Raw genomic sequence first — 22,516 nt, 5'->3', positions numbered from 1 at the left:
AGAAAAGGGGTGGAAAAGAAAGAGAGAGATAAATATGATAATAATAAGTACAGTGTCTTTGTTCGAGGCACCTGGCTACCTGTTCAAGACATATTTCAACCTGCAGCTTGTTTTTCTCTTGCACTTCTTTGAGTGTTGTTCTTTAGCGGGCCTGATCTGGCCCGCGGGCAGCCTGTGCTCTACATTTTGCCCTTTTTTTCTCACTTCACTCTATTTCCTGAGAAAGTAGGAAAAAAGTAAGTGCTACAGACACAAATAGAGAAAGAAAAGAGAATGAGAGCAAAGGAGTGAGCATAAGAAAAAAGTGTGACGAGAAAGTGAGAAAACAAAGCGTGAAATAGAAAAAAAAGAGAGGGTGAGAAAGAAAGAGAAAATAGATCAAGGAAGGTTAAGAGAGGGAGCAAGTTAGAAAGAGAGCACACAACATGGAGGGAAATGAGAGAGGAAGAGAAAGAGGCGGAGAAAAAAGTAAACCGAAAGTAACTGAGAAAAAGACAAAGATAAAAAGAGTGAGAAAAAAATGAAGCGTGAAATAGAGAGAAAGGATAAAAAGAAAAATAGTAAAAAGAAGGAGTGAGGGAAAGAAAGTGAGAAAAAAAAATGGATGGAATAGAGGGAGGAATTATGAAAAAGAAAATATAGAAAGAAATCCAGCTACATTTGCTTTGCAGGTAGCCTCTGGCTTTGGCGACATCAAGTGGACTTATTGAAAACTGCAGCTCGTTTTTCTCTTGGCGTTGTCTCGCGGGCCGGATGAAAACCCTTTGGCGGGCCTTATCCGGCCCGCGGTCCACACACATGACACCGGTGATACAGTGTATAGAACATCGTTCCATCTTTAAGAACCTGCAATGGACGACAGTGGGCCCGGCACCGGAGGTTGACGAGCGGTCCACAAAGTCTCGGACGCTCCTGACAAACTGGACCAGAGAGTGCGTCCCGTCGGGTACTCCGTGGTCAGGCCACACCGTGAAGTGGAAATGGCGGACCATGCGGGGACCGCCTCCTCTCTCCTGCAGGGGGCGCCATCGCCAAAGTTAAAGAGCCCCGGGAGGGAAACGGACGCTCTCGGGAGACTCACCGAGGACATCCGGAAGTCGCGGACGGTCCACTCGGGAAAAACCGACTCGGAAGTCATCTGGACCAGCAGGTCGCTGTAGTATATCGCCTCCTTGTGGCCAGGCCAGTACTGGTCGCATTTCACCTTTGTTCCCAGTTATGGTTCGTTAATTCAATACAATTATTCTCAGTTATGTTTTGTCATGCAAGCCCCCTAGGAAGAAGAAAACTCCTCAAGGACACAATCTTTTTAAAAAAAAACCTTTAACCTGCAAACAAAAATAAATCATTTCAGAGCACAGAGACAGACAACCATTCGCTCACTGGTGGGCTGCGAGGGCCTGCAAGGCCTTCTCTGCTGGCCTAAAAGATACGGTATTTGAATCATTTGATGTTAAACATATTTTGTCCATCAATACTGGTTAATTAATGAAATGATCTGCATTTATAAAGCGCTTTTCAAGTCAAGACTTCCCAAAGCGCTTTACAATGTGCTTCACATTTCCCAATAGCGGCCGTGCAGCCATGTAAGGCGCTAACCTGCTTATTGGGGGGGTTCAGTGTCTTACCCAAGGACACTTCGACATGTAACACGGAGGAGCCGGGATTCGAACTGCGATCTCTTGATCCCAAGACGAGCGCTCTACCTCCTGAGCCACTGATGCGGTTTTTTGTGTTGTGCCCAAACAGTAATCCCATTTGTTAGCTTCCTTTCATTGCTTTCCCCCTAAGTGCGCTGCTTCCAGACGTGTGCTTTCACATGCAAGCATTTAACCAATCACATTTCAGGATGACTTGTTGCTAGGTTCAGAAATCCGCCCGGAGGCCTTCAATATTTTATGTGCAGGTGTCTTGCAGCGTAAAATAGCCGTGATATTGCTGTTATTTCAGCCAATCAGATTTCGAATGATTCAGATGTTTTGGTTGAGGCCAACAGAGAAGGCCTTGCAGGCCCTCTTGGCCCACCGCTACCAGAGATGAATGTGTGGGTAAATGGTTGTGTGTGTGCTCTGAATTATTTTACTGATTGTTGTTGGCCTGGAAAGGGAAGGGCGCCACCAGGCTGTTTTTGCCCAAGACACACCACAGGAAATGGTGCCCCTACAATCCAAATGGTTAGGGGTTAACCAAACCCCTTAGGATAACATTTGTTGGCCTCGAGAGGGATGGGCGCCACTAGTCTGTACTTTCCCAAGACACACCACAGGATACGGTGCCCCTACGACCCAAGTGGTTACTGAATAAGCAAACCTATTAATATGACACTCGTTGGCCTGCAGAACAATGGGCGCCACCAGTCTGTACTTGCTTAAGACACACCACAGGAAATGATGCTCCTACAACCCTAGTGGTTAAGGGATAACCAAACCAACTAAGATAATATATGTTTGCCTGGAGAGGGATGGGCACCGCCCGGCTGTCTTTGCCCATGACACACCACGGGAAATGGTGCCCCTACAATCCAAATGGTTAGGGGTTAACCAAACCCTTTAGGTTAACATTTGTTGGCCTGGAGAGGGATGGGCGCCACTAGTCTGTAATTGCCCAAGACACACCACAGGATACGGTGCCTCTACAACCCAAGTGGTTACAGAATAACCAAACCAATTAAGATGACATTTGTTGGCCTGGAGAGGAATGGGCACCACCAGGATGTCCTTGCCCATGACACACGATGGGAAATGGTGCCCCTATGATCCAAATGGTTAAGGGATAACTAAACCCTTTAAGATAACATTTGTTGGCCTGGAGAAGGATGGGCGCCACCAGGCTGTCCTCGCCCAAGACACACCACAGGAAATGATGCTCCGACAACCCTAGTGGTTAACGGATAACCAAACCAACTAAGATAATATATGTTTGCCTGGAGAGGGATGGGCGCCACCAGGCTGTACTTGCCCAAGACACTCCACAGGAAATGATGCCCCTACGACCCAAGTGGTTAAGGGATAACCGAACCAACTAAGATAATTTATGTTTGCCTGGAGAGGGATGGATGCCACCAGGCTGTCCTTGCCCATGACACACCAAAGAAGATTGTGCCCCTATGACCCTCGTGTTTAAGGGATAACCAAACTAAACCAATTAAGATAACATTTGTTGGCCTGGAGAGGGATGTCTGCCACCAGTCTGTACTTGCCCAAAACACACCATAGGAAATGATGCCCCTACAACCCTAGTGGTTAAGATGTAACCAGACCAACTAAGATAATATATGTTTGCCTGAAGAGGTATGGGCACCACCCGGCTGTCCTTGCCCATGACACACCATGGGAAATGGTGCCCCTACAATCCAAATGGTTAAGGGATAACCAAACCCCTCAAGATACATTTGTTGGTCTGGAGAGGAATGGGCACCACCAGGCTGTACTTGCCCAAGACACACAACAGGAATTAGTGCCCCTACAACCCTCATGGTTAAGGGATAACCAAACCAACTGAGATAATACATGTTGGCCTGGAGAGGGATGGGCGCCACCAGGCTGTACTTGCCCAAGACACACCACAGGATACGGTGCCCCTACAACCCAAGTGGTCACGGAATAACCAAACCTATTAAGATAACATTCGTTGGCCTGGAGAGGGATGGGCGCCACCAGGCTGTACTTGCCCAAGACACACCACAGGAAAGCATGCCACTACGACCCTAGTGTTTAAGGGATAACTAAACAAAACCAACTTAGATAACATTTGTTGGCCTGGAGAGGGATGGGCGCCACCAGGCTGTCCCTGCCCATGACACACCACTGAAAATTGTGCCCCTATGACCTTCGTGGTTATGGGATTTAACCAACCAACCATTTTTTCTTGCAGGTTAAAGTTGTTTTCTTTTAAGACTGCACTTGTGTTAATATCGATGAGAGGTTTTCTTCTTCCGGAGGGGTGCATCAAACATACCCGTCCCTTCTCCACGCACTGCGTCACCATGACGACCACACGCACGCCATGTTCCCACACCATCCTCCAGAAATCGTCTTTGGTGGCGGGAAGCGGTCCCTGCGTGGCCACGTACTCCCGACGGAAGTTGTGACCCTAAAAAACAGAAAAGGGGGAAAAAAAACTTTTAAAGGGAAGACGGGCGGAGGTACGGACCCAAGCGCACGTACCGGAACGTAGCTGGCGTTGACGTAATCGGAACACGAGTCGTCGTCCAGACACGACAGCTTGACCCTGGTGGAATCGTCTAGAAATGAAAACGTGTTAGATCAAGGGACCAGGGACCGACGGTGGAGAAGTGAACGCACAGGGAAGGATGTTGTTGTAGCGGTTCTTGCAGCGGTTCTCGGGCAGGCGCGCCGCTTCCATGGTCTGAGTGCGCCCCACGTCCTTCAGGTCCTGGGGGAAGTCAGTGTGGGTCACTCTTGGAGAGTGATGCCCTTGCTGTGGCATCTCTACTTAGGAATGCATCTACATTTGCCTCCTCCGGTTTTAAACAAGCACATTATTATTTTTTCCTATTCTGGGAGCCGATTGTTTACGGAGTGGCGCTAAAATCCACCTCTTAGTAAGGGAAATTATGGTTTAAATGTGCCTTTTATACTCTTGCATTTTTATATACCGTAAATTCCGTACTATAAGCCGCTACTTTTTCCCCAAACGTTCAACCCTGCGGCTTATTCAGTGATGCGGCCAATTGATGTCATTTTTCTAACGGCCGCCAGCGGCGCTCGAGTACAAAAGGTAAGATTTAGACCTGTGGAATATATGTGCCGAGGAAGACTGCAACTTCTTAGCTTGTGCACAAATTAAATTAGCGTAAACCTCATCATGCAAATTGCAAAAAGAAAGGCACATGACGCAGCTTTCAAGCTAAAAGCAATCGAGCAATCCGATAAAGAAGGAAACAGAGCTATTGCACGTAAACTTTACTTTGCGAGCGTGTTGCTAGCGTGTTTTGGAATAAGAGAGCGTGGGACGACGTTTATATGACAAAGTCTCTTTCCCATACAGAAGGAAGACAAATTTGATGAAGTCAGTTACACGGGGGAAGATGAGGACGGTCTATCATGATTTCTACATGTACGGTATGTTTTTTTTAACAGACCCATTAACTGTATTGCGAGCGTGTTGTTAGTAGCGTTTTGCTACCCTTAACAGGCACGGTTTGGGATGAAAGTTATAATATTATTATTAAAGCTTTGAAAACTCGGTGTACCGTCTTTCTTTGTAAATATGTGTAACCATGTATAATATGTATTTGCAACTGTATATTTTTGTCATGTATTTATTTTAGAAACTTATTCTGATGTTTTGCACGAGCAAATGAGAAAGAAGGGGCGGGGCAAACGCGGGCTGACGGGAAGTGGAGTAAAGGTGAGACGTGTTTGTGGACGCGGTCGACAATAGTGGATATATATTTTTCCCACCCTTACTTTTGGAAATATACACTTTTTTCCTTGGATTACTTTCAACGGGCACCCGGACTCTGCAGGTCTGCATTAAATCTTAAGTACCGGTATCATTTTCCGTTCATTTTGCCGGCTGTGTTTTTTGGACTGTATCGGGTATGGGTTAATTTCGTGTTTGTATTGCGTTTTATTCAATGTGGGCACATGCGGCTAATATACAGGTGCGGCTTGTGTATGTACAAAATCGTTTTTTTTTTTCCCGAAATGTGGTGGGTGCGGCTTATAATCAGGTGCGCTCTATAGTCCGGAATTTACGGTATATTCATCCACATATTTGAGTGAAGTATTCACTTGCTGTATCCTTTTGTATCAGTACTTTCCAGGCAATGATCTTCCACTATTATCTTACCATACAACTTTCAAAATACAGCTGCAACCACTTTTAACAAAAATGCTCTCGAATAGGATGCGAGTTCCATTCTTTGCCTGGTAAAGTTACATGTTCCATTTCGCAAATCAACACCCCTGTCCTATTTAAACTGTGGTTAACAAGTTTGGATGCCTTTTGAGGGTAGCGCACTCCAAGCATCTTGGTAGGTGGCGCTCCGATTTTAACTTTGTTTTGAAACTTTGGGAAAATAGAGCTGGAGAGACTTGGTTGAGGACATTTATTATGTCTTTCGCCTTCAGTCGTGATGATTTTAAGATTTGATATATATTTCTAAGCACTAAATATTATAATTCATTTTATTTTATTTTTTAATAATAATTATTTGTAAAATGTTTTGAATTGAATTGACTTTATTGTCTTTCCACCAGGATGTACCTGCCCAAGACACACCACAGGAAATAGTGGCCTTACGACCCTCGTGAATAACATTTAGCAGCAACAGAAAAAAAAGGAGTTTTGTGCACTTGTTTAGGAGGGTGATGGCCCTGGGGAATAGTTTGAGTTAAAAGAATTAAAATCTTCTTATTTTTATTTCATTTGATCAATTAGTGTGGGAACCCTAAACACTATCAATCATTTTCATGATTTATTTCAAAATATTGTTCAATAAAAAGAAAAAGATAATGAGCACAGTAACCTTTTGAAATCAAATTTCAGACCAAGTCAATAACAACAACAAAAACAAATAAAAAGGATTATAACAGTAAATCATGGATCCTCAGTCAAAACTGGCAGATTTACTACTAATTCCATAGAAATCTTCTGCTACATACAGTGCATCCGGAAAGTATTCACAGCGCTTGACTATTTCCATTTTGTTATGTTACAGCCTCATTCCAAATTGTATTCATTTCATCTCTTATCTCAAAATTCTACACAAAATACTCCATTATTACAATGTGAAAAAGTTTTTTTTTTGTGTGTGTGGAATTTATTAAAAATAGAAAACTAAGAAATCACATTTACATAAGTATTCACAGCCTTTGTTGATCCACCTTTGGCAGCAAATACACCCTCAAGTCTTTTTGAATATGATCCCACAAGTTTAGCACAGCTATCTTTAGGCAGTTTTGCCCATTCTTCTTTGCAATAAGTCTCAAGCTCAATCAGGTCGGATGGGAGATGTTTGTGCGCAGCCATTTTCAGATCTCTCCAGAGATTTTCGATCGGATTCAAGTCTGGACTCTGGCTGTGGCAACTAAGTCATTATCAAACATGTCCAAAACTTGACATCACGTTATATTTTGCTGAGTTTGGGGCAATGCAAAATGATTTTTCTCTTTTGAATGAATTGACTCATGTACTATTGCAAACGTCATTTTTTTTTACAATTTTTTCACAAGATTTCCATTTTTTTTTCCTGGTATCTTTTGTCGCATAATATTAACATTTGGGGGCTTATTGAGTCGGTTGTAAGATACACAACTGTACTTAATCGCATTTTTGAGTGAAAGTACAATGTTGGCAACAAGATTCACTTGATATCAATGGAAATGATTTGAATGCAACACAAACTTTTTCTTCTTTTTCTCTGTTTTTTTTCCTTTTTTTTAAATTCCCTTAAAAAAAATCTCATTGTGTATTTTTTCCTAGCTGTTATTTTTTTCTTTTTGTTCTCTATTTGCTTTTTTTCCTTTGTTTCTTTCTTTTCTCTTTTTTCTGGCTTTTTTTCTGAATTTTTCCTTCTTTTTTCTCTTCCTTTTGTTTATTTTTTCTCAGCTTTTCACTACTTTTTCATTTTGGTATTTTTTTCTTTTTTGTTCTATCCCCCCTTCCTGATCCCGAGAGCAAAGAAGTCTTCTGCTGGTTCGAGAGCGTTCTCCATCCGGGCACCGGTGCTGTGGAATGCTCTTCCCCCTGAGATTCGATCTGCAACCTCAGTGGAAATGTTTAAATCTAAACTTAAAACTCACTTCTACTCCATTGCATACGAATAACCTACTCCTCTTGTCGGTTGAAAATAGTTTGTGTAATATAGTGTAACAATCTGTGAAGCCCTTTGAGACTCTTCGTGATTTAGGGCTATACAAATAAAAATGACTTGACTTGACTTGACTTAAGTCAGTTTGTGCACAATATTACATCATACTTGGTCGTGTAGGGATTAGAAGAAGCAAAAACAACCTGAAGAGCCGTTTAGGACCCGAAAGAGCCGGTTCCTTTTAGTGAGCCGAGCCGAAGAAGCCGGTTCTTGAAAAACTACTGACTTTACTCAACTTCATTCTACTTCGACCTTGAGTTCCAAATACTGCATTTAGAACGTCAGGGGAACCGGTGTATTTTGACCTTCATGCACTGTAACTTTGACTTAAGTCGCTTCTTAATTAGCAATTTTGAGCCCTGATTTTTGTGAGCCGGCTAGATTTTCTTGTGCGCTAAAAATGTGTGGCAAGTGCGCGATTGCGCACGCGCCCAGCTTAGAGGGAACATTGGATGAGACTGATGTTTATAGTGGACCTCTGGCATCCTCTTTTGGTTCGCAGAAAATCCGAAAACTATTTCCTTCTTAACACAAGATGAAAGGGTCAAGCTCCCTTTCGTTAAGTCCGGCGCCCCCTAGTGCTTACTTCAAACTCCTCGGACATCAGAACGCCGGCGTCCGCTTGGAGCTTCATCACGTGGGACTCAAAGTGACTGGCTTTCACCGGACTGGTGACCCGACGAGCGCTGTGCAGGATAAGAAACACAGACGGGTCAACGTGAATTACTGGGATGCAACGAACCATTATTCTAATAATCGACGAAGCGGGCGATTATTTTTTTCGATTTATTGATGAATCAGATAAACAAAAAATAAATTCGATAATAATTTCCTTCTCTTTTCAAATATTACAATTTGGAGGGCTAGAAAATGAGTGCACAAAACAACAGAATATTTTATGTTATAAAACAATTTTAAAAAAGGGCTCGTCAAAGGGTGCCAAACAAGCGGCCTGCAGGCCGGATCAGGACCGCCAAGGGTTTTAATCCAGCACGAGAGCCAACATTGAGAAGCACATGAGAGAAATGACTTGCAGTTTGAAATATGTCCACTTGATGCCGCCAAACCCAGGTGCCACTTCCAAAGTAACTGAAGCGGTAATTCTCTCTCTCGCTCTCAATATCTCTCCTTTATCGTCCCTCACTCTCTCTAGGTCTTTTTTTCACTCTCTCTTTATCTGTCCCTTTCTTTGTTTACCTTTCTATCTTTCTCTATCTTCCTCCACTCTCTCTAGGTCTCTTTTTCCCTCTCTCTTTACCTGTCTCTTTCTTTGTTTACCTTTCTCTCTTTCTCTATCTTCCCCCACTCTTTCTTTACCTTTCTGTTTCCTTCTCTCTCTTCCACTCTCTCTCTTTTATCTTCCCTTACTCTCTCTAAGTTTATTTTTCACTCTGTAAGCCTCTGTCTCTTTTTTACTCTTTCTCTCATATTCTCTCGCTCTCCCTTTCTCTCTCTCTCCCTTTATTATTGTCTTTCTGCCTCTCTGTCTCTTTATTTCTATTTTTGGTTATTTTTATATCTCTCTTTTTTGTATCTATCTATTGTTATACCTAGCTTTCCCTTTTCCCTTTCTTTCTTTCACTATTTCTTACTTTTCTCTTTTGTCTTGTTCTCTCTCTCTCCCTCTATAATTTTCTCTCTCTCTCTCTCTCTCTCTCTCTCTCTCTCTCTCTCTCTCTCTCTCTCTCTCTCTCTCTCTCTCTCTCTCTCTCTCTCTCTCTCTCTCTCTCTCTCTCTCTCTCTCTCTCTCTCTCTCTCTCTCTCTCTCTCTCTCTCTCTCTCTCTCTCTCTCTCTCTCTCTCTCTCTCTCTCTCTCTCTCTCTTCTCTCTCTCTCTCTCTCTCTCTCTCTCTCTCTCTCTCTCTCACACACTCACACTCACACACACACACACACACACACACACACACACACACACACACACACACACACACACACACACACACGGTGGAACTAATACACAAAGGCTCTTTGAACTCAGTTGGGCATCGTAAACACATACTAAATAGAGAAAATATTTAACATCAAAGTTTTTAAGGACACTTCAAACTACGCACCATGCCTAAAAGTCAAATCATTTGAGAACCACTAATCAAAATGACCTTGTGCATCAAAGAGGGGTCTTGGAGCGCCCTCTGTTGGACAATTCAATGTACTCTCTTTCCATTACCAACGCTTTTAACAATCGATTTTCTCGATTCGTTGTTGCAGCCCTATGAATGACAACCAAAGGGCCATACAGACCTCTTGACCCCGACATAGACCCCCGCGTTGGGCACCTCCTTCCACAGATTCATCCTCATCACCGGGTTCTCCCGAGATGCCCTGCTGAAACATGCCAATCGCACACAAAAACACTCAAAAACCGGCGAGAAAGCAAAAAACGGCAGATAAAAATTCAGAAGTTTACTTACACTTTCCTTACTCGGTGTCGGTAGAGCAGAAGGGACACGGCCGCCACAGTCAGACCCAACAAAAACATGCTGGCGCTCAGGCCCTCCACCACGCCCCCTAGTGGTTCTAACAGCAAGAGGACAACCAATCATGGACTGTTCGTGTGTGCCTCGGTCATCTCGGACAGCATTGATGGCCTTGTCCGATTTACTCCCCTAACTATGAGAACTATCGATGGCACATATTTGGCAGGTGTGACCAAATGTCGCTGTATTGTGTCGTGCAACTGAAAACGAGTGCAGAAAAGCACAAAGGAAGAATACAAACAACCAGAATAGATTTCAAGCCCAGCCATTGGCTGGTTTGAGATATTCAAGAGAAGGACTGACTCTGTGACTCTGGTTTTCTCAGGTTCTGGAAGGCCATCTTCACCCAGAAGGCACCAACCAGAGGTGGAACTGGACAAACCTGTGCTCAGTCTCGCCACAACTATTTCTAATCATCCCAATACTTTATAATGACTGCTCAGACAGCGCTCTGGGTTGGGCCATTGCCATTTCCATGAACCTCCATCCTGTCTTCAGTTACCATCATGCCAGGTTTGTTGTTTTGTGTATGGTTTGGACACGTTGCTAGTTGATTTAAGACCTGTTTCTTTTGTTTATTGTTGCTGGTTTTAGGATTAGGGTTACTATCATTTGTTGAGCACACCTGCATACATTCCGGCTTCCTAACATTTGGGTCCACCTCTGCAAATGTGACAGAACGACCCGATCACCAGTGGGAGCCGTCCTTCTCCACTGTCCCTTTTTTGGGCACCAAAGGACTGTCTACCGCATCCGTTCCTTGTCCTGGCGGCGTTGAGAAGGTCCCTCAACCGCTTCTGTTTCCTGTCCCTGGGTGAGGAGAACCCTCTGGGCTTTGGTTTCCTGTCCTGGTTGGCGAGGAGAAGATCCCTCAGACACTTCTGGTACGTGTCCCGGCGGTGAGGAGAAATAAGGTCCCATGGTTTTATGGTTTGTACACGTTGCTAGTTGTTTTAAGAACTGTTTCTTTTGTTTATTGTTCCTGGGTTTTGTTAATAAATACTATCCTTGGTTGAGCACACCTGCATCCAATCCGGCTTCCTGACATTTGGGTCCACCTCTGCAAATGTGACAGAATGACCCAATCACCAGTGGGAAGCGTCCTTCTCCACTGTCCCTTTTTTGGGCATCAAAGACTGTCTACCGCATCCGTTCCCTGTCCTGGCGGCGTCGAGAATGTCCCTGTCCCAGCGGTGAGGAGATCCCTCTGGGCTTTGGTTTCTTGTCCTGGTCGGTGAGGAGAAGGTGCCTCAGACACTTCTGGTACCTGTCCCGGCAGTGAGGAGAAATAAAGTCCCATGGTTGCTTCTGGTCCCTGCCTCGGATTCCTATCCTGTCGGTGAGTCAAAGGTCACCCGGAAGCTGTTGGTCCCTGCTTCAGCGCGGGTTGACAACGACCCTTCAACAGCCCAAGCCCCAGTGACGAGAAGGTTCCTGTCCTGGCTCTGTTTTGGTGGGGATGGCCAAGGATCTCCAGCCATCCCCTGTTCTGGTGAAGGTCTGTTTGATACAGCCTCCATCATTTTTGGTTTTATTTTTCCGATCATCTGGTATTTGGTAGGGAGAATAGCTCCATGAGGGGGAATTCAGCATCCCCTTACTTCACCATAACAGTATTTAGATATACTTTGGAGTTCAATATAAACACGTCCACCCTACAGAGGTTTGTATAAGGGTGTGACGTAGGATCCTTCAGCAGTCAGGACTTTGATATTCATGATCTGAATTTAATGAGTAGGGGAATAACGCTGTAATGCATCATGTAGTGACCACATTAATGAATTACGGTACGTGTTAGAGAGAAAAGCAATTGTGTTCCAGGAACAAAGTAGCAAACCTATGGTTCTGCTCACCTGCATGTGTCCTGAGTGGCGGGGACAGGTAAGTGTCACTATAAAGCGGTTGAGCAAACTCTTTGCCATTTTTGTCAAACAGCTGCGTGAAAGCTCGCACGCTAAGCCTGCAAAATACGAAAACAAACTCAGAGTCAAAAGTTAGTGACATTTTTTGGTGATTCTTGTGGAGAAAATGCGCCTCCTGGTGGCCACCTGTAAGAAGTTCTCTGCTTGAGTGGACCATCGCAGAAGTCTCCATAGCTGTCACTCAAATAAGAGTCATCGAGGTATCGATCACAGGCCCCACCCAAGCGATCGCCTCCTGCTCCGAGGTTGACCTCCACCAACTGAGTAAAGGGATTGTCTCAGTTAGCATTCATCTGTTTATGCAGGGCTTTGCAAAACTATTGGCCCCTGAGAATTTGAGACACAATATTTAATAGAAACCGAATGTATTCAACATTCCATATTGTCCTAAAGAATAAAAAACTTTGGCTTGACCATTCTAAAACCTTATACTGTTAGTTTTAAACCATCCCATTGTAGATTTGTCTTTATGTCCAGCTAAGTTGTCCTTTGGAAGGTGAAACCTGAACTCTATTATCAGGTTTCTTGCATACTTCAACAGATCTTCTGCCAGAATCGGCCTCGTAATTGGCTGCATCCATCTTCCCATCAACTCTAATGATCTTCTCAGTCCCGGCCGAAGAAAATCAACCCCGGCGCATGATACTGCCACCACCATGTTTGACAGCAGATGGTGTTTCCAGGGTGATGTGCAATGTTACTCTAACGCCAAACGTAACACTGCATTCAGCTGAAAAGGTTCCTTGATCCACATGTTATTTAGGTCTCCAATGTGGCTTCCTGCAATCGCCAAACTGGCTTTTTTATGGTATTCTTTCAGAAAGGGCTTTCTTCTTGACACTCTTAATTAAAGGGCAACAGTTGTCTTATGCACAGATTGTTCCACCTCAGCCATGTATGCCTGCAAGTCACCCAATGTGATAATGGGCCTCTTGGTTGCTTCTCTGATTATTTTTTTCTCCCATTTTGGGTGGCCAGATCTTGGTAGGTTTACAGTGCTTTTATGGTCTCACCGCTTTGATATTACCTAAGTTTCGATGTCATTGTCAGTCATATAGCTAGCTCAACATTGGATTATCTATAAGTCAGTTGGCTGAGCTAAAAGGAACAGGGTGACAATATTTTTGCTACACCTACTTTTCAGTTTTTTGTTTTGTAGATATAATGTAAAATGTTGAATTTATTTGGTTCCACATCTTGATTGTGTCTTGCATGTTGTTTATTATTAGAATATACAGTGGAACCTCGCTAGTTCGCGGTTCCACTTTTGCGGGGTCAGAGCTTCGCAGGTCTAAAAATTATACCTTACCTTCTCAATAAAAGCATTTATTGACTTGACGCCATTGAGCGCGAGCTTATGTCAACTGAGGACACTGTGTGGACACTCTTATTATGAAGGGGAGGGGGAGGCCCTGACACAATGCTTAGTCATGGTGAGTTACCGCTTCGCTCACCCCCCCTCCTTTAACTCCTCCCACCACACCCCCTTCTTATGTGGAGTTCAGTCTATCATGGAGGAACTCGGAAACGCGACGTAAGTATATTCTCTTCTGTCACATTTCATCTCAAGTTTGACTTTATTATACCAAAAGCCAGCGGTTGTTTGTACTACCTAAACACGGCTAATTGTGTGTGGTTTCGTGTATTTGTTGTAAAAGCTGTTCGATGCCGCTAGCTAAAGTATGTTGTTATTGTCAGACGGTAGCTCTTTCACTTTCATTCAAATGAACACAGACCATTTTTTTAACTGTTGTTTCCCAAAACGCTTCACAAACACTCATCAAATATCACATTTTCACTGTTTTTATTTTCAATATGTAACCGGTAGTGTTAACAAGCCAAATAAACTGCGATGGCTGCATGTGGTTGAGAGCGGTTAATACAAATATACTGAATGGTTCGTAGTGGTTTTGCCGCAGTCCTATTGTGTGAACATACAACATATTTTACAGGGTTTTTTTTGTTATAACATGAATTTCACTCTCTCTCTCTCTCTCTCTACCCGTATTTGATATGGTGTACAGTATACAGGGGGGTATACTGTATACCTGTATATGTTTTTTTAAGCATTTTTGAAGGGGCGCCGCTACTTTGCGGATTTTCAGTTTTTGCGGGTGGTCTTGGTCCCCATTAACCGCGATAGCCGAGGGATTACTGTATACATATATATTATTTTTAATCTAAGTTTGAAGCCTGAAAGCTTGCAGTACTTTTGCGAACCACTGTACGTTTGTGTATGTGTTTAACCTGGCTGGCAGCCATGTCGGCGTCCCGTGGGCATCTGTTGATGAAGTAGGCACTCTGGTAGGCCCTGACAGAGGCGTTGTTGACATAGTGGCGGTAGGAGGGCAGTGGGTGGCGCTGTTCTGGCAGTAGAAGGTCATCAGCTGTTTGAGAAAGGAAGCATTAGCTTATAGGGTGACCGGAAGCCAAAGACACCTCTAAATCGAAAATAATGGTTTTTTTTTCCAGATTATAAAAGCAGTATCTGAAACTCATGAGAAAAAGTTAGCGGACACCAGAAAAGTTGCCTGCGCAGCCATAAAGTTGTCTGACCTATTTTTCACAACTTGAAAGACAATAAGACGACTCATAGCCAAAAAAACCATTGTTGGAAAGTACTAAGGATTGATAATCAGAATATGTAACAGAACAACAAGCCACGTGAACTCCTCTTTCCATGATGCTTTCAATGTACGTTTACGTTTTGTAGCGTCATCAATTTGGTTAGCTTCTTTTGAATCTTTCTTCTGGGGCTGAGGTTTTGGCTTGATTCCTCACCACTTCTCCGTTTTTCTTGTGTTCTCTGCACGTCTACTTTGGAAAATCATATGCGAATGCACACGACCTTATAACGCTCGGGAAAGTCCGGAAGTCCGAAGTTATTCGATACAGGCTTCTGATTGGCTGCCGAGTATGCAAATTACCAAACGAACCGAAATTCTGAAATTTCCAAACTGAGCGAAGATTTCGAAATCGGAGTAAAGCAAACATTTGATTCGAAATAAAATCTTTCGTTTTTTTATGATGCATTTTAAGACGTGTACGACGTACGAGAAAATCTGTACGGAAAAACGCAAATTTGTCAATGATGGCTACCATCCGGTTTACACCGACGATCACCAAACGGCAAATCAAGTCAAACGAGTTGGCCGCGGTAGCCCCTATCTCTGTATCGTTTTTTTTCGTTGCAAACGAAGCGAGCGGTTTGATGCTACTGTGCGCATGCTTCTGCCGCCTCGGATTTCATGTGGTAGTTATGTAGTAAAGGAAGTCCGTCTCTTTTTAGAGAACCGGCTTTTTCGGCTCAACTCATTAAAGAGCCGGCTCTCCAACGGCTCACTTGCTTTGATGCATTATATTACGAATCATTATTGTTGTATGAAGAAGTTAAGAAAAAAAGGAAGTATAAAAGGAGGAAATGAAAAAAGACAGGTTTGTGGTTATCCCTTTAATCAGTGTATTACCAACAACAATTTAATGCAGAAAATAAATTCATAATTTGAATAAGAAAATTCTACTTAATTCTATTTGCATGTATTTTTTCCTTCTACAGTGAACGTCCAAGCGACTTCATTTTGAACTTTTTTGATAATAAACCTCATTCATGTCGAGCAACTCAGTGTCTCACAACAAAATGCTCATTAACAATATATATGATATAAGGAAACACATGTACAATATAACATGTTAAACTACATCAATAAACATGTTTGAAAAAAAAAAAAGATTTTTTTTTTGTATTTTGTAAGGGAAAATACGACAGTTTGTAATGGCATGGAGCACACTCAATTTTGGGGAGCCATAGATTTTTGAGCACGCGAGTCCCCGGGACTCATCACTTTTCAGAGGTAAAATGAACACTGATTTCAAGCACCCGTACAAACCCCGTCCGAGGCGACTTATAGTGCAGAAAAAACAGTAAGTACCGTCCGACTGGGCCACAATGATGGCGAAGTAGGTGACGGCGCCGTTGATGTCGCTGAACCAGGAGCAGTTAAAGCGAAACAAGATGGACGACGACGTCACTTTGGAGGTACTGGAACTCACGCTCACGCTTGGAGGCGGGGCCGGGGGACCTAGGAGACAAATTATTGGACGGACATCCTGTCAATCAAATGCCATTCGAATTGGCACCTCATTATATATCCAGTTCATGAGCAGTCAACTCTAATAAAGGAATTCACAAATTCTAAAACATACATAATGTTAGAAAATAGTACATGTTGGTTGCATAATATCTCTATATATGTCATCGGTATATTACAATTATTTTCCGAGATTAAGGATTTTATACATTTGACTATAAAGGATTTTATAAGATTGAATACAAATTACATGAATTGAGTGCGATGAAGATTTTCACCGAGTAGGCTTAAGTTCAATGAGCAGTGAAAGTTCAGGGCATCCTGGTAGAAAATATTGTTTACAGGCAGGGTTGGGTAGGGTTACTTTAACTTGATTACTTTCAATGACTTTTGGATTACTCCAATAGCAAATATGCTCATAAAAGACAAAAAGAAACTAAATATGAATAAAATTACTCAATTTTGTGCAGGCTTGGGGAGTAACGGAATACACGGATGTTCGGATTTATTTTCATTTTGTTTCTGTCGCATTTTATGTTCGTTTTGCCGGAGATCAAAGAGATCAAAGCCAGGAGAGTAAGCTTACCACGTGTTGTGAGTCATCATTTTATTCCTATTTAGTTTCTTTTGTCTTTTATGAGCATATTTGCTATTGGAGTCATCCAAAAGTAATTGAAAGTAATCAAGTTAAAGTAACCCTACTCTACCCTGTTTACAAAAATGGCAGGAACGGGACGTGAGGCTGATAAGATAGTCAGCACATCCGACAACACAGAAAGGCCCTGATGACGGAGGACGGCAGGCATTGTTTTGAGAAACGCTCTCCGTTGTTTCGGTTGGTCAAGACATCGCGGAGAGGTGGTGGCGCCCATGGGAGGAGTCGGCACGCCCATGGGAGGAGTCGGCACACCATCTTGCGGAAAGACGTAGGCCGAGAAGAAGAAGCGAGAGGACTTGAAGAGAGGCTTCCCAGAGACTCCAACGTCACTGATTTGACTGATTTGGCCGTTTCGATGGAGTACACTAAGTTAAAATGATTATGAAATGAAATCTGCCACTGTGTGAAAATGTCGGCTTTTCTTGTCCAACTTTCCCATCAAGAAACGAGCGCGCATTGGTGAAAGCTGAAAATGAATTTCTTGAGATCTGGGGCTTATGGAATATTTTGGAACATATTTGCATGATTGTAGCGAGGAACACTACACGTTCTGTGACTAATTGAAAAAAGGGGTCTTTTATAATTCCTTTAAGCCACCCCTGTTGAGCCTGTATGTCATCAAAACCAGATCCATTACCCTTAAATTGGATCATCTGGAGCTACAATTTGTAGGACTGCTACATTTGGGACGGTGGTTTTACTGAACAAGGAGACCTGGCTCAATCCGAAGATCCCCGATGCTAGCGTGCGGCTAGCCGGCAGCTCTCGAAATCGCTTTCTCACACTGAAAGGAGAAGCCCTCCAATTTTGTGGTACTTTTGTATAATCACAAGAAAGACCATTGATTTTATTTGAAGATTTATAGTTGTTATTTTGTTACAGTCGTATACTCTCAGTCGGTAAGGACATCATCTCGAGGTCAGTTTGCCCCTTGGTGGCTTTTATGAAGAAGCGATGCTAGTTTGTGGATTTTCACTTTTCATGGGTGGTTCTTATCCCCGTTAACCACGATCAGGGTTGGGTAGGTAGGGTTACTTCAACTGGATTACTTTCAATGACTTTTGGATTACTCCAATACCAAATATGCTCATAAAAGACAAAATAAACTCAATATGAATAAAAGGACTCCATTTTGTGCAGGCTTGGGGAGTAACCGAATACATGGAACGGCAAAAATGATGTTTGGATTTATTTTCATTTTGTTTCTGTCGCATTTGATTTTCGTTTTGCCGGAGATCAAAGAGATCAAAGCCAGGAGAGAAAGCTTACCACGTGTTGTGAGTCATCATTTTATTCATATTGAGTTTCTTTTGTATTTTATGAGCATGTTTGGTATTGGAGTCATCCAAAAGTCATTGAAAGTAATCCAGTTAAAGTAACCCTACCCAACCCTGACCACGATCACTGTTGGTTCCATGCGGGGGGAGAAAACTCCACCCAAAAAAATAGAGGGAGGGGCACTGCCAGGCTATACATGCCCAAGATACACCACAGAAAGTGGCGCCTCGACGGGGTCTGTCAACTGTCATCTATTTAAATGGGATTTTAGTGATCAAGATGTGTTTAATAGCTATTTCGGTTTCACCTAAGTGCTTTTGGGAGGTCAGGAACGGATCAATTCGTTTTCAGTTATCTCAAATCTGGAAAATTCGCTCGAGATAAGAGAAATTTGAGTTGTGAGCTTGACGCTGGAAAAAAATTAAGCTCTTAAGAAGAGTTACCACCGTGTGTGTCTATACTCACGGTCGATCATGGTGACGGCCGTGTGTGTCCTCGGTATACTGGTATGCCCATGTGACGACACCCTTACGGAGACGGAGTACTTCCTGAAAGGATCCAATTGGTCCAGGGTCACCGCGGTGGCTCCGCCCCCAAGCCGCAGGGCTGATATCAGTTCTCCGTTGTCGTAGCGACGACACTCGATTTCGTACGAATCGAAATCGGAGACGGGCGAAGACCAGGAACAGGACACGCAGGACGAGGACAAGGGGACGCAGTGGAGGGAACGAAGCGGGGACGGTCCTGGAAATACATGCGAGTGTGACCGAGTGATCGCAAACAACTAACAAACTCATTTGAACTCGGGGGCCACACGATAGAACAAACATTCTCTCGGGGGCCGGACTAGGAGATGAAAGAGAAAGAAAAAGAAATAAGAGAAAGAGGGAGGGAAAAGGAGAGAGGGCGGGACAAAAAAAGAAAAAGAGAGAGAGGGTGAGAAACAAAATATAAAAAGTCACAAGAGAGGGGGAAAAGAAAGGGAGAGGAAGAAAAAAATACCAAGAGGAATAGAAAGACAGAAGAGAGAAAAGGGAAAAGAAAGCACGAAGGGTAGGAAGAGAGAAAGAGAAAAAGGGAAGTTAGAGCAAATGAAGTTAAAAAGACACAGAGAGAGAGAAAGAGCAACAAAGGAAGAGAAAAAGAGAGAGAGAGGGACAAAGAAAGAGAGGGAGAGAGCGTGAGAATCAAAAGATAAAAAGTCGTGAGAGAGGGGGAGAAGAAAGGGAGAGGAAGAAAAAAATCCAAAGAGAAATAGAAAGACAGAAGGAGAGAAAAGAGAAAAGAAAGCACGAAGGGTAGGAAGAGAGAAAGACAAAAGGAAAAAAGGACGTTAGAGCAAATTAAGTTAAAAAGACACAGAGAAAGAGACAAAGAGCAACAAAGGAAGAGAAAAAGAGAGAGAAAGAAATAGGAGAAAGAGGGAGGGAAAAGAAGAGAGAGAGCGGGATAAAGAAAGAGAGGGAGAGAGCGTGAGAAACAAAAGATAAAAAGTCGTGAGAGAGGGGGGAAAGAAAGGGAGAAAAAGAAAGAAATCAAAAGAGAAATAGAAAGACAGAAGGAGAGAAAAGAGAAAAGAAAGCGCGAAGGGTAGGAAGAGAGAAAGAGAAAAGGAAAAAAGGAAGTGAGAGCAAAATAAGTTAAAAAGACACAGCGAGAGAAAGAGACAAAGAGCAACAAAGGAAGAGAAAAAGAGAGAGAAAGAAATAAGAGAAAGAGTGAGGGAAAAGAAGAGAGAGAGCGGGACAAAGAAAGAGAGAGCGAGCGTGAGAAACAAAAGATAAAAAGTCGTGAGAGAGGGGGAAAAGAAAGGGAGAGGAAGAAAGAAATCCAAAGAGAAATAGAAAGACAGAAGGAGAGAAAAGGGAAATTCTTGGCTTGAGAGTTTGCAACCCTACACTTAGCCGAGACACTCCATATCCATTCTGTACGTTTTATCACCCTTTGAGCAGTGTTGTGCACGTTATTGAAAACAAAGAATTTTTTACAGTTACTAGTTACTTGATATCTAAAGTAATCACGTTTTACTGACACCTAAAAGTAGCGCAATACCCTAAAATTCTTGGCTTGAGAGTTTGCAACCAAACACTCATCCGAGACACTCCATATCCATTCTGTACGTTTTATCACCCTTTGAGCAAACTCTTAAGCCACGAATTTCAGTGTATGGCGCTACTTTTAGGTGTCAGTGATTACTTTAGAAATGAAGTAACTAGTAACCGTAAAAAATTACTTGTTTTTCATTACCGTGCACAACACTGCTCAAAAGGTGATAAAACGTGAAAAAAAAGGTCCAAAAAGTCCTTTTCCACTCACTCGTCGTGATGCTCGTCTGGATTGGCCCGCTGGTGGCGCCAGGCGAGCCGGAAGCCCCGCCTCCGCTGACGGTTGCCACGGTGAAGTTGTAGCGTCGCCCCGGAAACGCGCCCCCTAACAGGCAGACGTTGGAGCGGGTTCGAACCAGGGACATTTTGTCGCGAGGCGTCCACGCCACCGCAAAATCGTCGTAGTCTCCGGAGACGGGGCCGGCCCATGACAGTTCCAGCGTCTCATTGGCTGGGCCTTGCTTGACGGACAGCTGGGTGGGCGAATCTGGAGCTGAAAGCAGGGTGGGTGCACCATTTTCAAGCACTTTTTTCAAGCACTTTCAAGTCCAATTTTACAATTTCTCCAATAGAAATGGTAAAATTGATAATAATTATTGATTATCATTATTATGATTGATCGCATCGACACTAACGATGCCTCAACGTATAAATGCGTTTGTAAAAGCATTGTCCCCAAGTTCCAAAACCTAAAAGTACATTATGTTGCTGTTTAATTAAAAAAAATATATTATAAAGGGTTCATCAGTAAGTATTAAGCCTCTGGGAATGATTTCAGTTGGATAAATCACCAGTAGATGGCAGGAATGGCTTTGATCAGATATTTGGCCACACATCGAGGAAACCCATTTCCTATTAACACTTCCTACATCCGGCGAATTAGTGTATGGTTGTAGTAGTAAACAGGGTTGGGTAGGGTTACTTTAACTGGATTACTTTCAATGACTTTTGGATTACTCCAATACCAAATATGCTAATAAAAGACAAAAGAAACTAAATATGAATCAAATGACTCAATCTTGTGCAGGCTTAGGGAGTAACGGAATACACGGAACGGCAAAAATGATGTTGGCAAGCTGTTTGGATTGATTTTCATTTTGTTTCTGTTGCATTTTATGTTAGTTTTGCTGGGGATCAAAGAGATCAAAGCCAGGAGAGAAAGCTCACCACGTGTTGTGAGTCATCATTTTGCAATGTGCAATAACCTGTGCAGTCCTTTGAGACTCTTTGTGATTAAGGGCTATACAAATAAACTTGACTTGACTTGATTTGACATGTTTTTGAGTATTTCCTTGCCCTCATGTAGGTTTTAGATCAGGGGATGGTGTCATAATAGTCTTTGATCCGTGCAGTCCTTTGAGACTCTTTGTGATTAAGGGCTATACAAATAAACATGACTTGACTTGATTTGACATGTTTTTGAGTTTTTCCTTGCCTTCATGTAGGTTTTAGATCAGGGGATGGTGTCATAATAGTCTTTGATCTGTACAGTCCTTTGAGACTCTTTGTGATTAAGGGCTATACAAATAAACATGACTTGACTTGATTTGACATGTTTTTGAGTTTTTCCTTGCCCTCATGTAGGTTTTAGATGAGGGGATGGTGTCATCATAGTCTTTGATCTGTGCAGTCCTTTGAGACTCTTTGTGATTAAGGGCTATACAAATAAACATGACTTGACTTGATTTGACATGTTTTTGAGTTTTTCCTTGCCCTCATTCAGGTTTTAGATCAGGGAATGGTGTCTTAATAGTCTTTGATCCGTGCAGTCCTTTGAGACTCTTTGTGATTAAGGGCTTTACAAATAAACATGACTTGACTTGATTTGACATGTTTTTGAGTTTTTCCTTGCCCTCATGTAGGTTTTAGATCAGGGGATGGTGTCATAATAGTCTTTGATCTGTGCAGTCCTTTGAGACTCTTTGTGATTAACGGCTATACAAATAAACTTGACTTGACTTGATTTGACATGTTTTTGAGTTTTTCCTTGCCCTCATGTAGGTTTTGGATCAGGGGATGGTGTCATAATAGTCTTTGATCTGTGCAGTCCTTTGAGACTCTGTGATTAAGGGCTATACAAATAAACATGACTTGACTTGATTTGACATGTTTTTGAGTTTTTCCTTGCCCTCATGTAGGTTTTGGA

At 42.8% G+C, this 22,516-nt stretch overlaps 1 protein-coding gene and 1 long non-coding RNA gene across 3 annotated transcripts in view; one reads left to right on the top strand and one right to left on the bottom strand.

The window, feature by feature from the left end:
• ptprb (protein tyrosine phosphatase receptor type b) overlaps positions 1-22,516 on the bottom strand; it is a 63,378-nt gene that overhangs the window by 11,076 nt on the left and 29,786 nt on the right. The window contains exons 23-36 of one of the 2 annotated variants that reach the window (XM_088348077.1): positions 20,582-20,863; positions 18,731-19,009; positions 16,171-16,320; positions 14,489-14,628; positions 12,368-12,501; positions 12,173-12,279; positions 10,254-10,359; positions 10,084-10,167; positions 8,427-8,526; positions 4,305-4,395; positions 4,167-4,243; positions 3,958-4,092; positions 1,082-1,204; positions 847-1,013 (exon numbers count right to left, since the gene is read on the bottom strand). In XM_088348077.1, coding sequence (XP_088204203.1) covers positions 847-1,013; positions 1,082-1,204; positions 3,958-4,092; positions 4,167-4,243; positions 4,305-4,395; positions 8,427-8,526; positions 10,084-10,167; positions 10,254-10,359; positions 12,173-12,279; positions 12,368-12,501; positions 14,489-14,628; positions 16,171-16,320; positions 18,731-19,009; positions 20,582-20,863 — 1,975 coding nt within the window. The remainder of the gene's footprint in view (positions 1-846; positions 1,014-1,081; positions 1,205-3,957; positions 4,093-4,166; positions 4,244-4,304; positions 4,396-8,426; positions 8,527-10,083; positions 10,168-10,253; positions 10,360-12,172; positions 12,280-12,367; positions 12,502-14,488; positions 14,629-16,170; positions 16,321-18,730; positions 19,010-20,581; positions 20,864-22,516) is intronic. The other variant, XM_088348078.1, reaches the window with a different exon arrangement.
• LOC148356201 (uncharacterized) lies at positions 8,859-11,135 on the top strand. The gene is made up of 3 exons (XR_015852073.1): positions 8,859-8,925; positions 10,645-10,832; positions 10,914-11,135. It is a non-coding gene; the product is annotated as an uncharacterized LOC148356201 (long non-coding RNA).

Source organism: Urocampus carinirostris, chromosome 11 (genome assembly GCF_059441175.1).
Source record: "Urocampus carinirostris isolate Australia breed hairy pipefish chromosome 11, RoL_Ucar_1.0, whole genome shotgun sequence".
NCBI classification, from domain to species: Eukaryota; Metazoa; Chordata; class Actinopteri; order Syngnathiformes; family Syngnathidae; genus Urocampus; species Urocampus carinirostris.
This window is presented reverse-complemented; position numbering and strand designations above follow the sequence as displayed.